We start from the raw sequence: 27,095 nt of genomic DNA, 5'->3' as shown, positions 1-27,095 counted from the left end.
CGGCTGCGGATCTAATACCACATCCGATTGTCAAATAAAATAAATCCAAATATCAGCTAATATATAAGTCTATAACAACAAGATCTCATGGAAAGTCGTGTTATAGTCACGAAATATTTGATTAATTTATTCATGTCTATGGCACGAAATTCAGCTTTTTCGTGTCTTGAGCATGAATGTCTTTGTCTTGTCACTCTCACGAACCTCCACAAACAGTTGTTCGTGTTCATTGCACGACCTTTCTTTTTTGTTTCAACCTAAGTATTGTTTTCTCATTGCTTTTTCCCACTTTTAAGTCATTGTCGATTTGGGGTTTGGTTTAGGATGTACTTTTATGTATTGGTTTCTACATGATTTTCTTCCGCTTTGAAAACTATTCTTGCCTGGAGTTTGGGTTACACTGCAAAAAATGTCTTATTACTTAGTATTTTTGTTTTGTAGAAATGTCGAAAAATTCTTAAATCAAGATGTATTTTCTTGATAAGCCAAATTACCTTAGAAAAAAAATCTAATGTTTAGACCAAAAGTATACAATTTCAGTCAATTTGTGCTTAAAACACGCAAAAATATCTTCCAATGGGGTGAGAAAAAGAAATCTTAAAATAAGTTTACCTTTTTCTTAAACAATTCAAGAAAAATGTCTCACCCCATTGGCAGATATTTTTTGTTTTAAGCACAAATTGTATATTTTTGGTCTAAAAACTCGATTTTTTCTAAGGTAAATTTGCTTATCAAGAAAATACATCTTGATTTAAGAATTTTTAGATATTTCTAATGAAAACAAGACAAAAATACTAAATAAGAAAGTAATTTTTTGCTGTGTAGAGTTGGGTTTTGGGTTAGGATGTCTAATGCTACGTACACACCAAACGCAGCGCATCGCGTTACTCGCTCTAGAATAATCCAGGGATTTAACTTCATGTCATGCGAATGATTCGCTCGAGTTGAATATTTCCAATTTGGGCGAAGGCACGTTTGAGGCGAATAGCGTGTTTTCGCAGCAAACGCACCGCACATATCGCGTCATTCCCATCGCCACACGTGAGGATGCGTCTGATTGCATCTTTGCATTGACTTTGTATGTAATCTACTCGCGCAAATCGTTGAACTTGCACCTGGTATGAACCCACAGTAAAAATGTAACAAAGTGATTCTAACCCCAACCTCAAGCGACAATGGTAAGAAAATAGGAAAAAAACAATGAGAAAACAATACATAAAATGACACGACAAAGAAAGTCGTGCAACATACACGAAAAACTATCTATAGAAATTCGTGCTAGTGACACGAAAAAGACATTTGTGCTTAAGGACAAATGGACATGAATAAATTAATCTAATTTTTCGTGACTACAACACGACTTTCCAAGAGATCAGTCTGTCTATAACTAGTTAGATTGTTTCACATTACAGGCTATAGTCATTTCTTGACAGTTTTCATGAGATTCACCCATTTAGGGAACTAACATCAGGGCAGAGGTAAAGGATTCATAAAAGACTACAAGCTGCTGTGCCTCAAAACCAATCAGGACTCAAGCAATTCATCATTCAAATAAAAATCAGCTGACGCTCCCAGAGCAAGACCTTCATCATCAGTCAATGACGGCCAGCAGGAAGAGATACAGAGGGACGATTAAATAAGGTGAGTGAATGACTGAGAAGGTGCAATGCCAGGAGCGCTTCCAGGCGAAGAGAGAAAGAGAGAGACTGGGTTGAGGTCATTGTTACGGTTCCTAAGCAGGTTTCCCATGAAATAAAATGACCACTGTGTATTTAGTCAGCTCAGTTTCAGCCTAGCTGACACTTGTCAAACGGCCCTCCAGTGAGCTCTAGCAAAGTGTAAGATAGAGCAAACATAGGAAAGATCAAAGAAAAAAGAGAATGAAAGATAGAGACAGAAGGACAGATCGTATCTGAGATGAGGTGGAAATGTGCCTTGGATCTCCTGGGCTCAGGATGATTTTCTGTGCTATTTGATTTATTTGAAAAGGAGCAGCTGGATAATCCTTATAAGACTCTGCTCCACAACAGCGATGCATCATTTGGCTGAATCATCTGACAACCTGAGTGAATAATGTAGTCTTATTGACTGTGTAAAACATTGCTCAGTTGAAGGATCCAGCAGACTACATCTTTTGACCCTGATCATTTTGTGTTAGAGGAATTATCGCCAAAATCCTTAAAGGGATGATGCTAAAAGAGATGAGGACTATTTGATTGATGCATGGGTGCCATATTCGTGTCACAAGAAAAGTCTTATGATCCGCACAAATCAAGTAAAGGACATTTTGGATTCAAAATGCAGAATCTGGCTGAAATTCAACTAGTTATCATCAGTGCAGAATTGCATCCTTTCTAGGCCCAATAGACTGACAACATCTGTGCTGGCTTACATTGCATAGAGTTTCAAATTTTCTTTCACACAATGTACAGCAGACCTCATTATCCATCCTTCATCAAACATACAGATGTTTCTTCTTTATTCGGCCCTGTCACAATACATGATTCAGAGTCCATTTCAAAACTGTGTCTCACAGTGACTTTTTATCAGTTTGTTATTGCAACTTTAATTCTCAAATGTAAATTCTTTAGTCAAACCACATTAGAGAGAGCATTTTATAACCTTTTCCATTCAGATTTGACCATAATGGCCACAACAAAGGTGAGGGACACATTTGACTTATGGTGCATTCACACGGGGCGTAAGCGTTAACGCTTTCCTTTCACTTTTAATGGGTGTCGTCATGTGTTGCCGAACTGAATTGTGGATCTTTCGGTGCCGCGTCAGTGTCGTTGCCGTTGCTTGCTTCTCAGCTTTTCAAGCGGCAACGCGTGCGTCAGCCAATCAGATCACCTTATGCAAATAACCTAGGCAGAGCCAGCCAATTACGTTTATAGCAGAGGTTGCGGCCACTGTGATTGGCTGTTGGCCACGCTTCAAACAAGCCTTCTGTTAAGCATTAAGGCTTACGCCCCGTGTGAATGTTCCTTTAGTGTCCTAGCTAGATACGATGCAACAGGGTGATTCTCGCGAAATTAGACTAATGAGGTGCCATGAAACATTTTGATAAAAAAAATAAATGCAAAGTAAGAGTATCAAAATAATAAGCATACAGTTACAAACATCTCTTCATGTACTATTTTGCACTTGATTTCAAATGACATCATACAACCCAATTTTGTTGTTTTTTCCACATTTAAAAGGAAAATTTTCTTTACCGCAACGTGTCCATGACTGGATTTGGGTTCTTTGACATGGAAATATTTATAATTAAAAAATCGAAAAAATAAAAAGCTTCAGTGCATGGTATACTATAAACATTTACAGTAAAGAAACAAGTGTTATTTGGTGATCATTGGTAAATGTAGAGATAATAATAAGGAATATAAATGTGTCCAAGAAAAAATTTCTCATCCTCCGCAACAATTTTCAATCATTGTTTAAGCCCTCAAGGAACTAACATTTTCAAAAAAAAAAAATTGTTGGAAGAGACTCTCGAGATAAAAGAAATTTTGTTTGTCATAGTACCTAGACAACTTTTTAGTTCTCATTACCGAAACATGACTTTGTAAATGCATATATTTAATGTAATATCGTGGTAATGATAATTTTTTTAAAAACTCTAAAAATAATGGTAGTAAGTTCAGACATTAATCTTATATGTCCAAAAAAAAAAGCTTCAAGGGCTTTTCAAAAAAATCTGATGCTGGACAACTTCTATGTCTGGATTTCGTGAGAATCACCCAACAGCATTAAACATGAAAAAAATATCTTAAGATATATGAGCAGAGACGACACTGATTTTTTTTCACTTGATGGGAGGTGTTCAAGTGGACCAATCACAGCACTTCTGGTCTGCATAGAATGGATGCGCTGTCACATTTTTGCAGAGGTGCACGTCAGGCTACGCACAGCCTACACTTACCCTATCGTAGATACTACGTGGGACCATAAATTAGACGATTTAAAATCTGAAAAATACAACAAATCCCTCAAACTGCACAAGGAAAGCCATAAAAACCAGAGGAATGGGACTTTTCTGTATGTGTGTGCTCTCTTTAGCTACAGAGCAACAGGGTGGCCAAACAGAGAATGACTGTTTTTGGCGTTTTTTTGTGTTTGATTGTGTTGCGGCACGGCCCCTTTTTACGTTCAGTATGGACAGACAATTTGCCTGTCGCTGGAATCATATCGGGTCGCGTCTGGTTAGAACACTGTGTTACGTGTGCATCATCACGGCAGCGTTTTTTTAACAGTTGAGGAACAGATCAGTTGTAACCTCGCCGTATTTCTCAGTTCTTGATTTTAAGCCAGACAGACAGCATGAGGCCTAAGATTATCCGCAGAAATTTGTGACCAACTGTGTGTTTATGCAGAAATGATTAATCCTTGCTGTTTAAAGATGTGCTTCCCAAGATGGGACTGGATTTGGCCTTCCAATCCAGGACATATTAAGTCTGATTTATTTTCAGCAATAACGCAGATTGAAGCGTAATAACATGCTAAGTGTGTTAAGGTGATTTAATAAAATGGTATTTAAAGGAACAGACACCCGAAATGAAAATTGTTCTTGTGGCTGTTATTTTTCCATAGAAAAAAATATATATTTATTTTTTAATTGGTTGATGAATCTTTACCCTGCTCTTTTCATACAATGACACAAAATAATCTATGCAATACAATAAAAGTTACAGCAGATAAGTATTAGATACGTCACCATTTTTAAAGTAAACATATTTCTATTGATGGAATTGACATATTCACCAGATGTTGGTAACAACCGAGGCAATCCACACATGCAAAGAAATCAAACCATGTGTAATCATGTAAAATGACAGGCAAAAGTATAAGACCCCTGATGCAAAAAAGGTGCAAAAATGCATGGAAAGCAAAGACCCTTGTCAGTGCAAAAATAACAGCTGGTACAGTCCCAACCGATGGCCTATAAAATACTGTGTCATGCAAGAAACATTTCTTGATGGGTAAACCCTAAACCAAACACACAGCCAGGGAAACTCTCAATTTGTTTCAGAAAAAGAAAAATAAAGCTGCTAGAATGGCCCAGCCAATCACCTGACTTTCTATGGAAAGAACTAAAGGTCAGAGTTCATAGAAGAGGCCCACAAAACAGAAGTGTGTTTGTGTTGAAGAATGAAAGGGTCAAAAATCACACCTGAGCAATGCATGCAATTAGTTTTTCCATACAGGAGGCGTCTTGAAGCTTTCATTACCAACAAAGGCTTTTGTACAAACTATTAAATACATTTCAGTTAGCATGTTCAATACTTTCCCTTGTGTCATTTACATGGTTACACATAACTTAAAGACACACTATGCAGTTATTTTACCTTAATATAACAGCTTCAAAGTTATTTCGGTGGTAAACAAAGTCATAGAAGGGTGAATCATCCTCCTTTTGTCGGGGAGGACGCCGCTAGCAAAACCAGCAATGCAAGCTTTAGAGAAGCACCCCTGACAAATCTCGCAAGAATCACGACTTGCTTTACGTCAACGATGTCACACACGTTAGGCTTGTTCGACTTCGTGCGGCGCTGCAAGAACCGACCGCCGGATGACGTCAAAGTACCACGAGAATGATCCGAGACGGCACTTTGACGTTATCCGGCTGTCGGTTCTTGCAGCGCTGCATGAAGTCGATCAAGCCTATAACAACAACTGCACGCGCGAATTTCAGCCGTGAGGCTAAACGATTAAAAAGTTAAGAAAGCGCATTCGGAAGAGAGTAGGAAAAGGAAAAGAGAATCTGACCGCGTTAGGAACCGGACAAGAGTGCCACTCGGTCAGGTTTTTACTCGTTGGTGTGAGCTAAAAGACAGCACTGGATGGGATGCTGATCTGGCGATCTTGTTGATGGACTAGTAAGTAAATCTCTCGTTTGTAAACTTGTTTGCGGTCTATGTTGTATGTTGTTGCGCTTGCTTGTAGTATGTCAAGCGATTATCATGACAACAGTTCTCAATATCTCACATAATTATCAGGACATAAATAAAGCCTAGAGGTTATAAATAGTGTAAACATGCACAATTTGCAAACTATAATGATAAATAGCAATAATCATGTATGACATTATAGCGAACAATGTTATGAAATAATGCAACGTACACAATTAACTTTGTCATGGCATTTTGTAATGTTTACATTACAATAAAAGAACACAAATGAAATGATACAGTAGACATAGACTATAGATAGACAGTTTAATTGTGATTTAGCTGCAATCATGTTAAAACATTATAAGCTAGCAAACGCTGTACTTTATTATTATATGCACTCTTCACTTGGAATAAACTTCTTATTATCCTATTACCATCATCTGTAGTTTAGTAGACTATGCAGTAGCCTAATATTTGTATGAAATTGTGAAACATTCCCTGGTCATTATCTTTGGAGTACTAGAGTGGGAAATTACGACAGTTGCAAGTATTCTCCAGCGACTCTAGGGGTCGCTGTTTGACAAAAACGTTGAAAATGCATAGAGCGGCTTTAATTTATGGATAAATTTGATTTCTTTACATGTGTGGTTTTCATGGGTTTTTGTAACCAACATCTGGTGAAAAAGTCATGTCAATATCACCTTTAGAAATATGTAAACTGAGAAAAATAGTGTCACGTTCAATACTTATTTTAGTATGTGATAGCCCAGTGAGAGTAACGCATAAAGCGTTCATGGTATTTGGCTGTAGTCTTTGCGGCCTGTTCAAGAGCAACTTTCTGGATGACCTTAGGTGACACAGACCGCTTTCGTTGTCGCTGGTCTCTGAATATAGTCCATGCACTTTTATGGTGTTGTTTTGTTGCTTATAGAGTTGGACAGACATGAGTTATCGTTGTATGGAAAGAGCTAAGCAAAGACTCTTCTGCTTTTGTGCGGCACATTAAAAAAATAATAGCATACAGTGTTTGGCACGACGCAAGAGTAAATCATGACAGGATTTTCGATTTTGGGTGCCCTGCTTCTTAAAGGAGACCTTTGTCTGACTCCTTTATTTATAAAGATTTGCATTAAAGCATTTTTATAGAAACACACAGTGGCATTTTTCTCAAACTGGGGGTCTGTGCCCCCCTTGGGGGACGCAAGATGGTGATTTTATAAAATATGTTAATTTATCATACATTTTGTGTAATCAAACCTCAGAAAAATATAGCTACTAACCAAACAGCACTACACTGTATAATTTAATACAAATTCTAAGTATAAGATTGTTTTGTGTGTAAAATTTCTTTGGGGGGGCCACAAACGGATGCATCCTACACAAGGGGTGCACATACCAAGAAGTTTGAGGACTACAGACTTAAAGCAAACGGAGAAACACAGGTGCTAAGGACACATGTAACTGGGTTTCAGGAACCAGGTTAATCCTGTCTACCGCAAACCCCTTTCCAGCAGGACGGCCCACTGGAGGAACTCACTAATTCAAGTGCTGAAAACAAACTTTTCCTGCCCCACCCCGGCCTGTGGAATCCTTGTCTCACAAATATCTTGCCTCAGGAGAAACCTTAAACACAGACTATTGTTTTTCTACCTCCACCCTACAGAAAATTACATTGATTTAACCCCTGACGGATTTGGTTTTACGCTCAAAAGAACAAAAGCGCTATGTAGCACAAAAACAGTTCCAAATGGTCATTATAGCTCAATTGAACGTCAATCCCATCGGTTTAACAGGGTGTGTTTGTATCCGTGTACCTTCTTTTTCCAAGACTTCTCGCTTTCCTGCAGCTGTGAGCAGCGGTCAGCCAGGGACATCTGGACCACATTGATGGGTTTATTCTTCTTGAGCTTGCTCCGCCTGTCACCTTCACTGCTCTTCATCTCTGCCAGGCTGCCAAACCGAGAGGAAAAGTACCATTGAGAGACAAAGCAGACAGTGAATTTGACACTTTGTGGTTTTTGTTTTTAGACCGTGTCAGCGGTTTTACAGAAATTCTCCTAATGATCTTCTGTGGCTTCATTTATAGTCGAGTAATGCAGAGGATTAAAAGCGGTGCCAGAGCTGTGGAATAGCACTTAGCACAAGTACTTCTGTCAGTACAGTCTTGGTGTTAATGTACGAATGCCATGGCAGCAGTTTGAGTTCAGAATGAAAATCGGGTGTTTGTTAAAAGAACAATGTGGCATTGTAAGCTTCATTTTCATAATGCTGATTTTTATGGCTATAGTCAAATTCAGGGATTGCGTAAAAATTTTGTCTACCGCGACTGTCAATCAAAACCATCAACAATTCAAAAACTCCATCTCCCATCATACCTGTCTCTGAAAGAGGGGCTCATGCTCCCATCCAGGCTGCTCTCCAACTCATCCCCCTCTTCAGATTGGGAAACGGAGGGCGTCCTACTCAAAGAATCATCCGGGGAAGGAGTGCGAGGTGTCTCACTCGAGCTGCTTTCCTCTCTCTGCAACATTCTCCCCTTTTTATACTCTGCCTCCTCATCTTCATCCTCATCCTCTTCCTCTTTCTTTCCATCAATAACAGTCAGCTCCTTATTAGTTTTGGTGACAGCAGCCACACTGCGCTCCGGCTCCGCAGGTTCTGTGTCCACGCCTGTGGAGCGCGTCTTCTTCAGGATGCCCTTGATGCTGCGCTGACCTGAGTCCTGTCTCTGCAGGCCCGGTGTGGGGACTTTCGGCCCTTCATCCACCTTTAGAGCTCCAGAGAGAATGTTGGGCTCCTCTGTACCCACAGAACGCTGACACTCTGATGGTTTCTGTTCAATCTTCATATCCTGATAAAGAAATTGGCACAAATGAAAGGTTAAACTCTAGATGTAGTTCTCACACCCTACTGCCATTAAAATCCCTTTAAGGCTCTCTCGCAAATTTTGTTTTGCATTTGTTCTGTCTCTTTTTTCTCTCGTTGCACTCAGAATAGGGCTTGCCGATACATGGACTGAGTTTTCTGAAGTTTGCTGGAAGATTTTCAAGCATTGTGTCAGCATCCTTTCTTAATACTTTATTTGGCCTTTAACCCTATCCTCTTGTTACGTCTGACATCAAAGGACACTGCTTCCAGGTCCAAATGCGTTATCAAAGGCTTCCGCTAGGGCTGGGTCTATTTTTAGGCCTCCCTCTAAATAACCCATGATGGCTAAAAATATTGGACAGAATACAACGCTGGGTTAAAACTGACCCAATGCTGGGATGTTTTAACCAACTTTTGGGTTATTATAACCCATGGTTGCATAACAACAACCCAACATTGGGTAATTTTTAACCCAGCGTTGTGTTCTGTTTAATATTTACAATATTACAAATAACCATAAAGTAATACATCTTTTATATATTGTTTAATTGCTTCAATTGTTAAATATTGATGTCCAGGATGCTTTGAGCCAACCTGGAGAATGTAGTGTACATTGTGAGCTCATAAAAGCTTAGCTAAATGTGTGAAATTAATAAAATGATGCTAATAAACGCCTCTTGAGATTGTAATATGCAACAAGTTTAGGCTTGGACAAGGACAGCGTTACTCCTTACAAGCGGATTATACATTTTAGATAAAACCAAAATTAGATGTTTGTGGCTGTTAGTTTGTGTGTGTTGGTTTTGATGCCATCTACATGCAACAGTACAGAAAAATTGTCCCTAGCTGTCACACTAGAATGGTACCCTTTCAAAAAGTACACCTTTACACCAAACGATACATACTGGTATTTATATCTGTACCTAAACTGTACATATCAGGACCATTTAAAACCATAATGTCCCAGTCATAGCCATTGTTTTCTAGTAAAGCCCAGATTATAGTCCAATTTACATGCATGCATTTGAAAATGCAACGCATCTACTGGGCTACATACTACATTCTCCTGTATGCACATGCGCAACCTACCCATACAATGTATGCAGGGTTTAAAAAAATTGTCGGTGTGCATATATAGTATGCGCACACTCTTCTGATGACAAAATTGCATTACGTGCACTTGTATGCTGACCCTCACATACGCATAAAAATGGAACAAACTTCAGCTTCAAGGTGAACATTGATCAATGTTAAAGGGACACTCCACTTTTTTTGAAAATATGCCAATTTTTCAGCTCCCCTCAAGTTAAACATTTGTTTTTTAGCGTTTTGGAATCCATTCACTCATATTCTGGTGTAATAATCAAGGATTGCTGCTGTAACATGGCTGCAGGAGGCACAATGATACCATGCAGCGCCCGAAAGTAGTCCCCTTGGTAACTTTCAATAGTAGGGGACTATTTTCGGGCAGTGCACAACATCATTGCACCTAGAAAATCGCAACTTAATTTTCTGTCTGTCTTAGTACACTCAAGTTTTAAATAGGAAAAATAACTAAACTTTAGCACGATGCTAATGGTCTAATCAAATTCAATGGATTGTGCTAAGCTATGCTAAAAGTGGTAGACCGGGAGATCAGCTGATTGGATTCCAAAACGGTAAAAATCAGACGTTCAACTCTAGGAGAGCCGGGAAATTAGCATATTTTCAAAAAAAGTGGAGTGTCCCTTTAAAAGATTAACTTTCAACAGATATACACATTCTGCAAAATGACAAAATTATTGATGACTCATTTTTTTGCACAACAAAAAATCTTGCTTACTACAGTAAATGATAACAACCTTTCAAATTAAAAATAAAATCACCCTTTTATGTCAACTGCAGATGTTATTGAAATATTAAGAAACACAGTGGATATTAAAAGTCTGAAAGCAAAGCATTAAAATGCTTATCTTTTGCATTATGCATTTTATGTGATTCAAAAGAAGCAAGTTACATGTTAGATTAGCATGGCAAATTAAACATTTGCTTACATTTGACTGATGACATAAAACACAAGTTCAGAATATTTCTTATTGACCATTTATTTATTAACTCTTTTAATCCTAAAACCTTGTTTTTACATTAAAAGTAATACAATCTCATATTTCAGATGTCTCAGACGTTTAGACCCCACTGTATCTCCAATATAGAATAAAGGCTGAGAATTATTGAGATAACATCACTCAGCTCTAAAGCTGGCCTATTGCTGTGTGAGAACTGCATCACTGCAAAAAGGTTATTCTCAGAAAACAAATGAATGAAAAATGAAACTCAGAACACTCTCCACGGTTCGCCTTTCAGGGTAAAAGAACATGCAAACGGTCACATACGCTGACCCCACAAACCCTTCATTTCCTCTTCAATAGAAACTCTCATTCTCCCAGAAAGAAAAGGAAAGGAAGATTGAATGAGTGAAAGCACGGCTGGTGGCCTGTTCAACAACAGCACAAGCACACAAAAACCCTCAGGGTATAGAGGACTACAGATTCAAAAACCCAAAGAGTAAGAGAGAAGGGTTCAGCTGGCAGTCTACTTGGATTTAAGATGACGTCTGTAACCACTGTAGATCAGGGCTGTGCATTGGCAGGAATCTGGCGGTATGATACAATTCACGGGTTGCAGTACGACGCCATCCGATACTGGGTGCAAGGCGGTATATGTTGGGATATTTCTTATTTTTGGAATAGAATAGGAAAGCTGTCATCAAGAACACACCACAATATGCTGTCTCCCTGTCAGTCTTGAAGTTTAAAATGACTGCTATCTAGTGGTCGGGATGAAAACTCAAAACAAAACAACTGCCATAAATCTTGTATGTTTTCTTACACCCCTTGAACAGGTGAGGATGTTACAGAAACACATGCTGTTGAATAAGGAGTGTTATATATATGAGCAAACGGTCCAAAGAAAGTAAAGATTAATGCTGTCACGATTATAAAATTTGCCTAATAATTAATAAATAATTGCAATTATGACGATTAATTGGCAACATTTTGCTAGATGTTGGGAGCTTTAAAAAAGAGCACTATGTCAAAAGAGGCAAAATATTATTTAAAATAACTCTAACTGCGTTTGACTGAAAGAAGAAAGTCATCTAGACCTAGGATCGCTTGAGAGTGAATAAAATATGGGGTACTTTTTATTTTGTCCATTCAAAATATAGGCAGTGTAACTATGCAAACTTTGTTTGACCAAATAATAAGGGGCTGTTTACAGTTGGTATTAAGATGTGTTTTCATCGATCGGATCACAAGTGGATCGAGAGAGACACATTACATTTACACCTGGTATTTAAATCCGTCTCTTTTGCCCACTTTCGACCGCTTCTGTCCTGAATACTGTGAGGGGGCGGTCTGTCGGGACTGTGGGCGAGTCTCTCTGCTGTCATTGAAACCCGAGCGGGAGTAATTATGAGTTTATATGGACGCAAACTAATATTATGTCGGAGTCCACTGCTTGTTTAGCAAGTAAACATGCTGCACAGTGTTTTGTTAGAGCTTTCTCTAAATTTTCAGCGCAATTGATGAAATAGGATCGCGCAACTTTCACACGCTTTCAAAACGAAACTACGGAGATCAGCCGCTTTAGTTTTATCAATGAAAGGCTACAAATAGCGCTGTTCACCGTATGTTCACGCCAGAGGTAAAAAGAAAAAGATGTTAAACTTGTGTTTAATACCTCAGATTAGATAAATGGGCGGAGAGAAGGCGGTCGCGTGTGGCTGTTCGAACACATTCAACCAAATGTGCGTTCCGCTACTCCAAAGCGATCCGATCGAAAGTGGTTTCGACTACCTCTGGATGTGGTTGAAAGTGGTCGAAAGTGGTCGAGCTTAAAACGTTTTGAACACAGTTTACACCTGGCATTAACGTTGTCCACTTGTGATCCGATCGGCAAAAACGCATGTTAATACCAAGTGTAAACAGCCTCTAAGACAGCACTGTCCGTGTGCTTTGTGAAGTAGGCAATCCCATAATGCATTGTGACAGGCTCAGCTGAAAAATTCATCCAAGATGGCAGATTCGTGGGTCAAGAGAAATGCCTATTATAAATATTTATTTCAATACTAAAACTACCTTCGAAAACCAGTAGGTAAAAAAGCAAAGCTTTGATTTTTACAGAGAAACCACATCTATGTTTAAGTTTAGGTAACCAACATGGAATGGATTACTCATGAAACTAATTTAGGATATTAGGTCATCAATGACTTTACATTTTGTCTTACCTTCTTATCTTCTTTCTTCTCATCTTCCTCTCCAGCAGAGGACGACTCATCCCGTCTCGAATTCTTGCTTTCATCAGAGCTTTTCTCGCCCTCTGATGAGGATAAAGATGAGCTGCTGGGGGTATAGAGAGAGAGAGAGAGAGAGAGAGAGAGAGAGAGCGAGAGAGAGCGAGAGAAAGAGAAAGTATCAAAAGCTTGTGTGCTTCCTCTGAGTCAAACACAGGTCTCTGGCTTTGAAGGTATCATGCTCTACCATTTGAGTTACAGGAGCACTAAACATTTTAAATCTGTTTAATTGTTTGATCAAATGATGGTTCAAAAGATCACCCTTTTCACGATGTTTTAGAAAACAAACATTTTGGAATATTAGGAAAATGTTTTAAAAATTGAGATATACCTGTCTACGTTGTACAGCGGAGATTAACATGTCCTCTGGGTCAAAAAATAAATGAAAACAGACGCTCCAACATGTAATGTTGTATGAAAATCAGGCTGCTATCCAAAGTTAATCATTGTCAATGTTTACACATGTTAACGTGAGTCATAGCAATGTCTGCCGCCAAAAAACAAAATAAAAAAGGACCATTTGGTCCAAATTCCACCAATGGGAGGTCAATCAGCTCAACACACACACACACACACACACACACACACACACACACACACACAAAGTAGTTGCAATCAGCCCTATTAACACACACTGATAAGAACACACACATCTATTACACAGTCATTAACCGCACACAGACTTCACCCCACACAGGCACCAGACATCTGATCATTGTCAATGAAAAAACAGGCACCAGACATCTTAATAGTTCAAAAAGCATATCTAAAATTTAAAAAAAATGGGATGGGAGGGAATATCTTGGGGTTATTTAATAAAAAAGCACAAAATAAATAACACAGGTGCTGATTTCCATAATGACCAATGGAATCTACTAAGAGTAGTGTAAATTATTTCAGAGTCGCACATAAGCAGAGCTGATGCTTCTGCAGGTGCAGGTGATCTACTAACGCCAAATGCGCTTGAGTTCAGCACCACGGACATCGCAGCTGAAAACTTGGGGTGTGAAATCCCAGCTAACCAAGGCATAGTACACTAAAAAGAACTTAAGGACAAAAATTAAGGTTCACACGAAGTTTAAACACCCGGGGCCTCATTTATAAAACTGTGCTTAGGATCCTTACTAAAAGTTTACGTACGCACAAAAGCCAAAAATGGCATACGCCAAAAAATATTAAGACTTACAAAACAAAGCAATGTTCCCTTTATAAATCACAGATCACCTGCAAGTGTGCGTGCAATCATCATCTTCAGATCCCACCTTGCAAGCCCATTCTCCCATTAAGTTTGTTTTTTATAGATCCCAACCTTTGCGTGGAAATTGGCGTATTTCCAGCCCCGCTTTGTGCGTACGCACAGTGATAAACGAGACCCCCTGGTATTGTGTGACTTCTCCAAGTGGCTCCTTTTTTATTTCCTTCAGCAAATAAAAAATAACACGGCTTGGCAAACAATATTTTTTGAATAATATGTTCCTCTGGTATTCCAAAGAGCCATTTCAAGCGCAAGATGATTTAAGACATGCTTCTTAATAATCATGTTGTGTGAATCATTTAAATAATCTCCTCCCAAAAATTTTGCATCTGAAAGGGAAACTCCTAGAGAAATGCATTATGTCCCAGATAATGTTGACTGTTAATTAGCCGACATAAATATTTTTAATCGATTATATTATTTTACCTTTTTAAGATAATAAGATAATAAAGAGCGTGTGATGACCTATTCTGTCATGTTGGTAAATAATCTCATTTTCAGCATGGATAGTGTCAAGCTCCCTGATCTCAGTCCAGTTTTCAGACATTTCTTGTTGTGAATGTTGATCAAAGAGCTGAACCATAACTTCTTGTTGCAATGACACACGCGTTCTCACTACAGCACGCACCTTACGCAATTGTTTCTGCCTGTTTTTTATAGACACTAGGACACATTTCTCAATACTTTGGTCACTTTTGCAAAACTCTTCACACAGTGAGCACAACAGAAGTCTGTGTGGGATATGAGGATCAATTATCATAGTTTTGGCACAAAATGCATTCAATAACTACATCCCTCAAATTTCATGAATTCTTTTCTCACTCAGACACAACAACTGCCAAAACTCTTTATACATACAGGCCAATTTGCACATGCTTACATACTGTTTTTAAAACTGTTAAACGTATGTTCAAAACAATAACATAATACAAAACTGAATTAGAAAGAAATTTGCTACATTTCTACAGTAATATTTTAATTAAATATATTTTAAATCTTTAAAATAAATGCTATAAAAACAATTGGCCAAATGGAGAAGACCGAGTAGATTAGCATTACTATTGTATCTGTATCAGTGCATGGTGTGTATACAAATTCTTGAATTTTGGAATTACTCTACATAAACTACATAAAATATTGAAGAATTCTGCATTATGTCTGAATTATTTCAGTAACATATATTGCATTGAATTATAAACAGAGAAAACCTTGTATAATGCTACATGTTGGTAGTGTTTTTTAGGTCATTGTTTTATGGGTGGTAAAGTGTGTTTGTCAGCTGCCAACCTTTGCTGGTGTTCTGGAAGAATGATTTGATTTGAGACCTGAATAAAGTATTTTGGTAGTTGTAGTGCATTTTGAATGTGAAATGAACTGCTTTGCCAAGCTGAAAGTTGGTTAGGAGAACTGTGCGAAGAGTTTTGCAAAAGTGACCGAAGTATTGAGAAATGTGTCCTAGCGTCTGTATAAAACTGTAACGCTAATGCGAGGGTGTTTTCTAATACAGCGTCTATGGAAGACACAGTAAATTTGACATCGTTCTCTCTTTTGCCTATCGTTTTATGGACATTTCATTGTGTGATGGCATAAATTAGTCGATAGATTGGTCAATATAAAAATTGTCGTTAGAGGCAGCCAGCCCTAGCAAGTTTCCAAACAGGAAAAGAAAACAATATACAGAATAACAGTTATGTTTTGTATGTTTATGTCAAATAATAAATAATACCTGCTTGATGAGTTCTGATTATTTTTACATGCACCATATAGAGCACCGGAATCTGCTTGACTACAATACAAAACATACAGTCAACCTCAAGAGCTTTGAACAAGGCTTAAAATTACGCGGCTAAACATACCATTACCTTCACATTTTACACTTTTACTTCAAAGCAATCTGTCTGAGACTAAAGCATGTGACCTGGGACTGTCCAACTACATCCAAAAGATAAAAGCAGACTGAGTGTCATAAGAAAAAACTACTACTCACAGTGAATTGTATGTCAATGAACCAGAACCATCGACCTTACTGTTTTCTCATGGAACTTTATATAAAACCAAACAAAGACCTGGATATTGTAGTTCCACACCACATCAGACAAGGAAAAACCTCTACCAGACCCCTGCTGAGAGAATGGAGCCAGATGAGATGGAATCCAGAACCCTGTTCTTACAAAAAGCCAAATTTATAGCAGACTCCTGTCTTTAATACAGCACCACTCTATCAAACCCTTAAGACCGGCTTGTCTGGGCTTTCCAACGTCAGTACTTGGTGAAATATCAATCCCAGAAGCCCTTGCTTTGTGACTGCTTGAGACATTCGTACGGTTCAGACAGTTCTGCAGAAGGTCAACAAAATGAAGCGCCTGTACGTGACGCAGTCATCCAGTAAAGGGTAGCAGAGGTCTGGTTCTTAGTATAATGAGATACAGATGTGCAATCTTTAATAAATTACCTGACATATGTGCATGCCACACACACAAACACACACATACACATGCCATGCTACTGGTTCACCTTCTGGAAAGCTTATCATAAAAGTATAAAGACAGCCATACGCTCAAAATAAACACACACGCACATGGATAAAGTCAGCAGGCTTCATAGAGATGCTTATCTGACGGATAGCCATTTTGCATTCATCTGCTATGACTCACGGCCCTCCTGGCAGCAAACAAATCCAAACTAAACCTGTGCAGAGGATTAGCCACTCCGTGAACTAAGCTTGTGCGAATCATCGCAAAGGGACTGTATACAAATTAACTGAAAGGCTAAACAAACTAGCTGGCAAACTATTCGCCGCTGATTACCTGCTGGAATTATTCCTCCTCTCGCTGCAGATTTCATCTTTTTGTTGACCGGCATTGTGGGTAACGTCCTCCTCGCGATGCGTTGGGGTGGGCGAGATGTCAGTATTCTCCTGGTGGCCAAAAGGAAAGGAAGGTTAAAGTAGAAAAAAGAGGAACCGTTGGTACTTTCCACATCAAACTAAACCTCCAGAGATCCTCTATTCAAAATCGTACAATTAGCCATTCAGAGCCGGGAGGTTTTGTGAAGTCTTTACAAAGCCATGGTGGATAAAGAAAGGGGGGCTGCAAAGCTTTACATACACATAGCCTGGGAAAAGCTGTTGTCTTAAGAATAAATGAGGCCGGTGGGAGAGAGGGAACTAAAGAAAGGCTTGGAGCTCAGAGTAGGTTTGACTGCTAATAGTTGAAATCACAATGAGGGAGAGAAAAGCAAAAAGGAATCAAGGTGGAAGCTATTGAATTGATTTTAAAGGAGAATCGTGGGTTAAATACACAGACACCCTTATCTACAGTATTTTGCTGATAACCACAGGAAAATGAGTAAAATCGACAAGTAAAAAGCAAACAAAAAGTATATTTATATGGGGCAGGGCATTGCATTGAGATAAACATGCACTGTTGCGAAAGTATAGCCACAAGACAAAACCATTACACGTGTCCACAAGTCACACTATGTCACATATCAGACACAATGTTAACTACACTAAAGACATTTCATTCTCACATATGCTTTAATTGTGATTAAAGTCTATTGTATTACAGTGCATTGCCAGATCTGCTAAAATGACAATTATGACAGCTTAAATAGCAAATATCTTTGTCCAGAAGTGCTTTAAAAAGATTGGTGGAAGCACCAGACACACCCTTCTGCTTTTAAAGCCACCGGAACGTCTTGCCCCATAGACTTCCATTATAAGTACTTTAGATTTTGTTTTTACAAACTGATGGATGAGACACAATTACTGTCTGTGGTAACATGCCACATATGCTGTCGACGGAGCTTTACTTGGGTTTACAACTTCAACACACTTCAGATTTCCCATTTTACAAATGAAGAAAAAAATCTATTCCTTTATTCAAACAAGATTTTAACTTAAACATAAGATCAGATAATGGGTACATTTAGTGCTGAAAGAAACATGAAGACCTGCCAATGCAACGCAAATATACGCAGACTCAAAACATTGTTGGTACAAAAGGTATTGTGTTTGACTCATCTGCCCTGGAGGACACCAGGACGTCTTCTAGTTCAGACATTTTTAAATGGGCCACAGCTGACACGCATTACAGAAAGCTCCATTCAGGATGACTGCAGAGCTCAGCTAACAGCAATCCATTTAATTCAGTGAAAGCTTCTCAGAAATCATTTCCTACCACATGCCGACACAACAAGACGTCTTCATCGTGATCATAAGATTAAAGAGAACATATGACCGTCTTTAGCGTCCAGATTTATCACAATCACTGAATATATCAAAAAATATATACTTCTAAATTTTTATTAATTTTTTTATAACAGTGATGATTTCGAAATAAACTTTACTGGCCGCCAATTCAATTTTTTGGTGCGTAAATATTAAAGGAATAGTTCACCCAAATATGAAACTTTTTACTCCCATGCCATCACAGGTCACAAATAAATGTATGACACAAAAATATCCATGCAATATTTTTGCAATTTTTATGCCTTGTCCGGCACTGATCTTATTGTAGCTCATGCGATTTGAAATTATGGTATGTTTTCACTTGTTAATCATAGAAAAGAGGTTTCTGAAACGAATGATACAAGAATCATCAGGTGTTTCAAAGTGAATACAGAGACGATCAAAATCAATGTTTGGCAAGCCAAGTTCAGGAATTTCTGTGCAAAATAATACACTTTAATATCAATAAAAATGAATAATTTCAGTTTTTAATATGTTTTAAAGGTACACTGTGTAGATTTTAGAGGTATCTAGCGGTGAGACTGTGAATTGCACCCAACATCTCAGTCCATAGCTTACCCCTCCCGAAACGCATAGTGAAACTATAATAACTGCTACAGGAAAAACATGTCATCGTCTGAGAAAATGCAATGACAAAATGCGCTCTATAGAGCAGTTTGTCCATTTAGGGCTACTGTAGAAACATGGCGGCGCAAAATGGCGACTTCAATGTAAGGAGACCCGCGGTGTATGCACAAATACACCTCATTCTTAGGTAATAAAAACAATAAAGTTTATTATGTAAGGTCTTTTTACACCACTGATAATATAGTTATGTATATTATATTGCATTTTTGTCAAAAAATCCTCCTAAAAATAACACAATGCACACTTAAATAAAAGTTTGAGTATTGGATATTAAAAGCTTAGTTTATGATCTATCCATTACACAGTCCTTCCAGAAAAATTTGTGTTTTTGAGACTGTTGCGGGAAAAAATCCTTGATCTTGTGGCACCTTTTCTTAAAATATGCGATGGAATATGCGCTATATTTATGCAATTTTATGCGCTGAAATTGCGGGAACTTGCAAAAACTGCGGGAACTTGCAGTCACTTGCAAAAACTGCGGGAACTTGCAAAAACTGCGGGAACTTGCAAAAACTGCGGGAACTTGCAAAAACTGCGGGAACTTGCAAAAACTGCAGTTCGGGTTTGCAGCTTTTCAATGATTGCGTTGCGTAATTACGTCACGTCATAACGTTCCCATAGCAACAGGGACATGGCTGCACGTCGTCATCTGATTAATCTGTTATATCAGTGTTTCTTAAAGGGATAGTTCACCCAAAAATGAAAATTCTGTCATCATTTATTCACCTTCATGTTGTTGTAAACCTGTATGAGTTCCTTTATTCTGTTGAACACAAAAGAAGACATTTTGATAAATATTGGTAAGCACACAGTTGACGGTACCCATTGACTTCCATAGTATTTTTCTTTCCTACTGTGGAAGTCAATGGGTTCCGTCAACTGTGTGGTTGCCATGATTTATCAAAATATCTTCTTTTGTGTTCAACAACTCATACAGGTTTCAAACAACATGAAAGTGAGAAAATGATGACAGAATTTTCATTTTTGGGTGAACTATCCTTTAAAAAAAAAAAGATCTGACGTTATTGGCAAGCCGGCACATTTGAATTTTTGCTTTAATGTGGATTATTGCTTAAGGTTTTTGTATTATTGCTTGAATGTCAAGCTTTGAACCTTTTTGAATAAGATAACATGACTGCATTTTAAAAGAAAGGAAGTCGTACATAGGAAATGGCATGAGAGTGAATTTTCATATCTGTGTGAACTATTCCTTTAATGGTCATGTGTAGACACAACCAGGTCATTTGCAGGTTGACATCGTGTGTAAATGCTGTTTTCAAAACATTGCTCTATTTGACTATTTCTCAGCCAATGGCATGACTGAAATTCTGTTTTGTCCATGGAAATTACATCTCAGTTTTTGAATGGGAACAGGTTTGTTGAGGTTTTTTACCAATGACAGAGAGAGCGACTTCATTTGTGTGAGAGAGACAGAATGAGAAGAGAGGCGAGACATGGTGACAGACAGACCAGAGTCCATTACCATGTTTAAAGACAAAATGCACTTACTTTCAAAAGAGACATCTTGGCAGGGATACAGGTTTTGGCGTCATCATCTGCTTTCCTGTCATCTGTTAACAAAGACACATAGGAATGTAAAGACGTGCAAACACACATATACAGTATCATTCAGGTAGAAAAAATATCCCCAGTGTTTAGGGCAAAAATGCCACCGAATAAACACATTGTATACATAAAAAAAATCAAATTTAAGCTCTATTTCAGAGCTACGTTTGCAGTGAATGTTAAGCAATAAACAAAATTCCCTTTTAAATCCCTAAATATTTGACATAAATGGGGCATTCACACCATCTACCCCCAAAGTTCATCCAAATCCATTACCCATCTGCTTCAGTTTTGTTAAATAAACTCTACCCATACTGTATATCAAATAATATCAGATAATATCAACTGGGCTGAATGAGTCATTCTCCCATGACGAAAGGTTCTCAGTTTGTTTTGGTCTTGGAAAAAAGCCCTCGCTCTTACAGTACACAGAGACCTTGACAGACACATGCACGCTTATGTTTCTCTATAAACTCTTATCGTTAAGGACTTCTCTTGACACCAACATCTGGACATTGCAGAAATGTTCATACAAAAACCACCTGTTCAATGAGAGCACGATAAGACCATTTCTCTTGAAAAAAAGGAACGTGTGAAAATAAGAGTTTGATTGATACAGTCCTTAAACACACGTGAGCTCTTTCATACTGCTTGAACTATTGCGACACAACCAGACAAAGGCTTGAAACCATTAGTGAGTGACATGGTCTTATTTGTTCATGTTCGAGTGTTTAACTAAACTAATATATTGTATGTCACAGTTGTGAGGGTCAAAATGCTAGAACTTGGCAGAAGAAACACTTCTGAGAAGTGTACAACTTTAAGCAAGGATTTGTTCGGACAGGCAAGTTTGGTTTGCAGTGTGTGCCACTGCTATAAACACATGAAGTTTGTTGTTTACAAACCCAACGCAAACCACATCCAAATGCGGTCTAAATTATAATTCAAACCAGATTTCCTAAATGAAAAGGCAGATCGGAAGTGGTCACTTACTCATTCGGGATGCGACACACATCAGGAAACGTCATACAAATATTGTCTAGACCTGTCAAAAACACTTATTTTTGCACACTTTTGCCTTCAAATTGAACTACGTGGCATTAATATGTAGTGAGTACTGAATGAATCAGTGATTTAGGATTCAATATGCACGAATGGGTGATTCCGCGAAATTAGACTTATGAGGTGTCATGAAACATTTTGATGATAAAAGTAAATGCTAACAAAATAATAAGCATACAGTTATAAACGTCTCATGTACTATTTTGCACATGATTTCAAATGACATCATACAAACCAATTTTGTTGTTTTTTCCACAGTATGTAGGATTGTGGCCAAAACTGGTATTGCAATCACAAAACTTGTGGCTAAAACTACTACTGCAATCAAACAACTGGTGGCCAATACACAAAATGACAACATAAACATCAGTTGAGGGCTGCAACTCCACTTTTAAAATGACAATATCCTGGCCGGACCACTGTTGTCAGTGATATAAGTATTTGAAATGAAAATTATTTCTTAATGTCTAGTGACATATCAGGGCCATTTTATAATTAATGGATATACATTTCTTACATACTGTTCCTTTAAGGGGAAATTTTTCATTACCGCAACGTGTCCATGACTGGATTTGGGTTCTTTTACATGAAAATATTTATAATTAAAACTATAAACATTTACAGTAAAGAAACGTGGTATTTGGTGATCATTGGTAAATGTAGAGACAATAATAAGGAATATAATTGTGTCCAAGACCAATTTTCTCAACCTCCGCAACAATTTTCAATCATTGTTTAAGCCCTCAATGAACTAACATTTTCAAAAAAATTGTTGGAAGGAACATAATTGACTGTGACACTCAAGATGGCTACCAGGTAAGCATTTCTTATTTTTTCTCTCCAGATAAAAGTTAAAATTTTGTTTGTCATAGTACCTAGACAACTTTTTAGTTCTTATTACAGAAACATGAGTTTGTAAATGCATATCGTCGCTGCCCTATGAAACTCACGCATGTCCAAAACAGTTACTTTTCAGGAAGTGAAAAAAACACCGTATTTCAAAAGCAGTTGAATGTAGCGTTGTCATACTTGGTACAGCATCTATACATGTAACCATAATATTGCCAGTGTAATGATATAATCCACATTTGACCTAAATTGAGTTTAAATCGACATACGTGCATATTTTACAGTAACGTGGTCGATACGCGTTCTTCCGATCATTAATTAGAATGGCCAAGTCCCGTTTCATATTGACAGATGAATACGCTCAGTTTATTAAATAGCCTACTTCTTAGTTTATTAAATACGCTTAGTTTATTTAATATTAATTATACATTTATTAAATGTCTCTTGCAAACTATGAAGGGACAATGAATCAATACACTGACATGGTAATGCTACACTCTAAAAAAATTGCTGTAATTTTGCAGCTGGTTGCCAGTAATTTACTGTAGAAGATAAAGTCAAAAAATGTTTCATGTTCATTTAAGTTTGAACAAAATGTTGCCAATAGATAACATAACTGTAAAATCTACAGTAAGTTACTGGCAGCTAGTTGCCAGTAATACCCATTAATACTGTAAATTCTACAGAAATTTTTTACAGTGTAGACAGATACTTTGTTTGCACAGTCCTACCGTAATTTTGTCACTCCTAGACGTACGTCTGGCGTCGGGGGGAAACGTTTACCTCGATGAAGGAAAGTCATTGTCTCACCAGGCTATGTTTATTCGGCTATCCAGTGCTTCGATGAAACTTCACGAGACCAGCGAGATGCTTCCACAGGGCGGGAGATACGCGCCGTGATTGACAGCTTTGACCCCAAATGGATATACATGAAGATCAGATGACATGATTTCACAACTTTCATTGGCCATTTAGATATGTGAAGCATACTGTATACGGAAATGAACCTGGACATCCGTCGAAAAATCTCAAAATCGGCAAAATGGATATGGTTTTCATCAGACAGCGACGATATATTTAATGTAATATCATGTTGCTGTAATTATAATTTTTGATAATGATAATCTAAATTTTTTTAAATAATTTTATAGGAAATATTTTTTAAATCCTCTAAAAATAATGGTTATAGTAAGTTCAGACTTCAATCTTATATGTGCAAAAAAAAAATTTGGCTTCAAGGGCTTCTTAAAAAAATCTAATGCTGGACACTTTCTAAATCTGGATTTCGTAAGAATCACCCGATGCATTAAATCCCTCTTGCATTTATCTCCTCTCATACATCAAAAGCGAGATATCATGTCTTGTTGGCGCCAATAACCAAGTGGGCTCCTGTGCCCCCCCCCCTCTCTCTCTCACCCCATATGATTTCCTGTTGTCTCTTACTGTCCTATACCTGATAAAGCTATATAGGGCATAAAGTCCAGTTTCCTTCCTTTCCTTTCACGCCGGCAGCTACTCTCAATTGAAGTATGACCAGTCTCTTCATCGAGCGAAGGGCCAATGTAAAAAATGAATGCAAGATTTGTGTGCAGTTTGAACAAAGCACAGCAGTTTTATAACTGTTGCATAATTGTTGCGAGTTGTCATGCACGTTTGGTTACAAATGTGGTTATTTCAGCTTTGCTCCTGACTTTCTTACTGCTTGTGTAATTGTGCCTGTACGAACAGTGCTCAGTTTTTGGTGTGTGTGTGTGTTTGCTTTACAGCGCAGGGCAACAATAGGAGGCTGTCCATGAGTCAGCCCTGCGTCAAGTCAACACTGAGGATTACTGCTGTCCAAACGGATGACGGTGTTAGCCTTTGTCAGTTTGACCTTCCTGTTTTTGACTAAACTGTTCCCCTTCGGTCCTGTGGGCTGATTTTACAGTAAAAAAGGCAAATGACTTCACAAAAACTTGAACTTCTCCAGAGCTTTCATTGATGTTAACAATCCTAAAATCTGCTGAGCTCACACTTTCAAAATAATGACCTCATCGCAAAGTACTCCACAACCCAGAGGAACAAGGAAACATAATACAGCATAGAAACTACTCAATACTCAAATGACTTGGCTTGGGTTTTTTTTTTTGAATGCTTGGTGAGAAGGGCTAAACTAATAAAATGACCTGGTAAAGTGATCCTACTTTTGGCTGTGGTTTTTAAATTCTCAGTAACCAACAACCATATTCAGCAAATGTAAATTTAACATGCAAACTTTACTTGACCAAATTCAAGAGATTTACTCACTTCATGGGGCTATATTTGTTTGTTTTATCTTGCTGTGCAGTCAAGGTATAGGACGACCCAATTCCCCCTAAATGTTCAAATTGCAGTGTATGGCCCCTGATAACCTTACAGGGGCCAGATGTTCCCTAAGGGCCCAACTTAAAGTATTTACTGCCATAAAGGGACAAAAACTAGGAGTGTCATGGAGTTATCTAAAAAGGCTCTCAGAGATACACAAGAGCTGTATATACATGTCCACATATGTGAGTGTGAGGATGTTTGTGTGTCTCACAAAATTCTCTCCAGCTGTATGTGAGAGAGAGAGAGAGAGAGAGAGAGAGAGAGAGAGAGAGAGAGAGAGAGAGAGAGAGAGAGAGAGAGAGAGAGGCACAATACAGCCAAAAGAAAGGAACCCTGTGTTTCACAATAGGGTTCTTTGAAGCAAATGAAAGGAAAGAGACTTACCCTTTAGCTTCTGGGCTTCCTCTGCTTCCAACAGACTGTGTGAAAAAAAGACAAATGAGCTCATGGATTAATATGTACTAACAAGCATACAAAACATGACAGTACTCCACCTGAAAGCCTTATCCATTCTCAGCAGCCACCACCTCATGACATAATCATTGTCCTCTATAGGTCACATAGTAGTACGAGTACATAAATGCATGAGATTTCTGAAAAAAATCTGGCTGATCTAGAACCTGCAGTCATGGCTAGACTGTTTTACTGTCTTGCAGGCTCCAGGACTCCTCTGAGCCTGATAGATCAGACTGTGTTACATTACAAACAACCAACATAATAGAGGATGGCAGTCTGCTGCTAAATTATGTTTTTTATGTGCATAACACTGCCATATTTAATGATGGAGAATAAAAGCAGAGAGAAACGGTGCCAATAGTTTTTACAGACATTGGATAAAATATGTCTGGAAACTACCTTAATAAAATAAGGTCAGTAAAAGGAGGTACTGAACGTTCAGAAAGTCTTCCAAGCATGTGTAATATCAAGGGGTCAAGCAAAATGTTATTAGATGTGTAGAGCTGCTATGCAGTGGGCAGCTAGTTTGTCTAGTATTTAAAGGGGACATATCATGAAAATCTGACTTTTTCATGTTTAAGTCCTATAATTGAGTCCCCAGTGCTTCTATCAACCTAGAAAATGTGAAAATGATCAACCCAGTAACTTAGTTTTGGTAAATCATTCTCTGCAAGCATGTGAAAAAAAGCTAATTGAAATTTGGCTCCCCTTGTAATGTCAGAAGGGGATAATACCGCCCCTTAATCTGCACTATCCAACCGATGCACTGCCATTTAGTTCAGAGATCAGCTCATTTGCATTTAAAAGCACACATCCAAAAACTGCACATTTTTGCTAAAAAGTGGCAATTTTAACATGCTATAATAAATTATCTATATGATTTTTGAGCTAGTACTTCACATACATACTCTCCAGGGACACCAAAGATTTATTTGACATCTTAAAGTCTTGTGAAATGTCCTCTTTAATAAATATATTTTTTAAAGTATAGATTTATAATTGCTTGGTGGTACATGCAATCAACACAATAATTATTTATCATAATTATTTATTTTTAAGACAGTTGAAAAGGTCCAAATTATTTCTAAAGGCAGAAGTGTAGTGCATTATTTACGTGTACGAGAAGGTCCGCTAAAAGTACACGCACCGCCGTATTTTTTTTTAACCTTGGGTACATTGTACACATGAGATGCAGTGCATTTTGTAGGGTTCCCATACCTTAGTTAACTTCAAATTCAAGGCCCTTTCAAGGACTTTCCAGGTCCAGCTCAGCGCCGCGCCGTTCTAAAAAAATCGAACACATTGTTTTCTATGAGTGTACGCACACCGGCGCCGCCAGGTGGCGCCTGTCCGCGCCGCCCAGCTGTGACTCAGGAAGTTGTTCAAATCCCTGTCGCGCCACACAGCGCCACTCACACAGTTTAACATTAAATAACATCATATTTGTCCCAAATCATTAACGACTAACATTGGCTGCTAATGTATATTTTGCATTTTGAAGTAGACGCTATCTGACGAAGCTCGCGCTATTTAATGTGCACTTCCGGTTTACAATACCTCCGAGTTCTCCTAGGCGCGACGCGGCGC

General features: G+C 38.1%; 1 protein-coding gene across 3 annotated transcripts in view; it reads right to left on the bottom strand.

Moving 5' to 3' along the window:
* The window catches only part of svild (supervillin d), a 74,064-nt gene that overhangs the window by 22,283 nt on the left and 24,686 nt on the right, over positions 1-27,095 (bottom strand). For all 3 annotated transcript variants that reach the window (XM_055175955.2, XM_055175956.2, XM_055175958.2), the window contains 6 exons: positions 25,437-25,471; positions 20,739-20,800; positions 17,158-17,267; positions 13,030-13,141; positions 8,270-8,745; positions 7,709-7,844 (listed from right to left, as the gene is read on the bottom strand). In XM_055175955.2, coding sequence (XP_055031930.2) covers positions 7,709-7,844; positions 8,270-8,745; positions 13,030-13,141; positions 17,158-17,267; positions 20,739-20,800; positions 25,437-25,471 — 931 coding nt within the window. The remainder of the gene's footprint in view (positions 1-7,708; positions 7,845-8,269; positions 8,746-13,029; positions 13,142-17,157; positions 17,268-20,738; positions 20,801-25,436; positions 25,472-27,095) is intronic.

Source organism: Misgurnus anguillicaudatus, chromosome 4, assembly GCF_027580225.2.
Source record: "Misgurnus anguillicaudatus chromosome 4, ASM2758022v2, whole genome shotgun sequence".
Lineage (NCBI taxonomy): Eukaryota > Metazoa > Chordata > Actinopteri > Cypriniformes > Cobitidae > Misgurnus > Misgurnus anguillicaudatus.
This window is presented reverse-complemented; position numbering and strand designations above follow the sequence as displayed.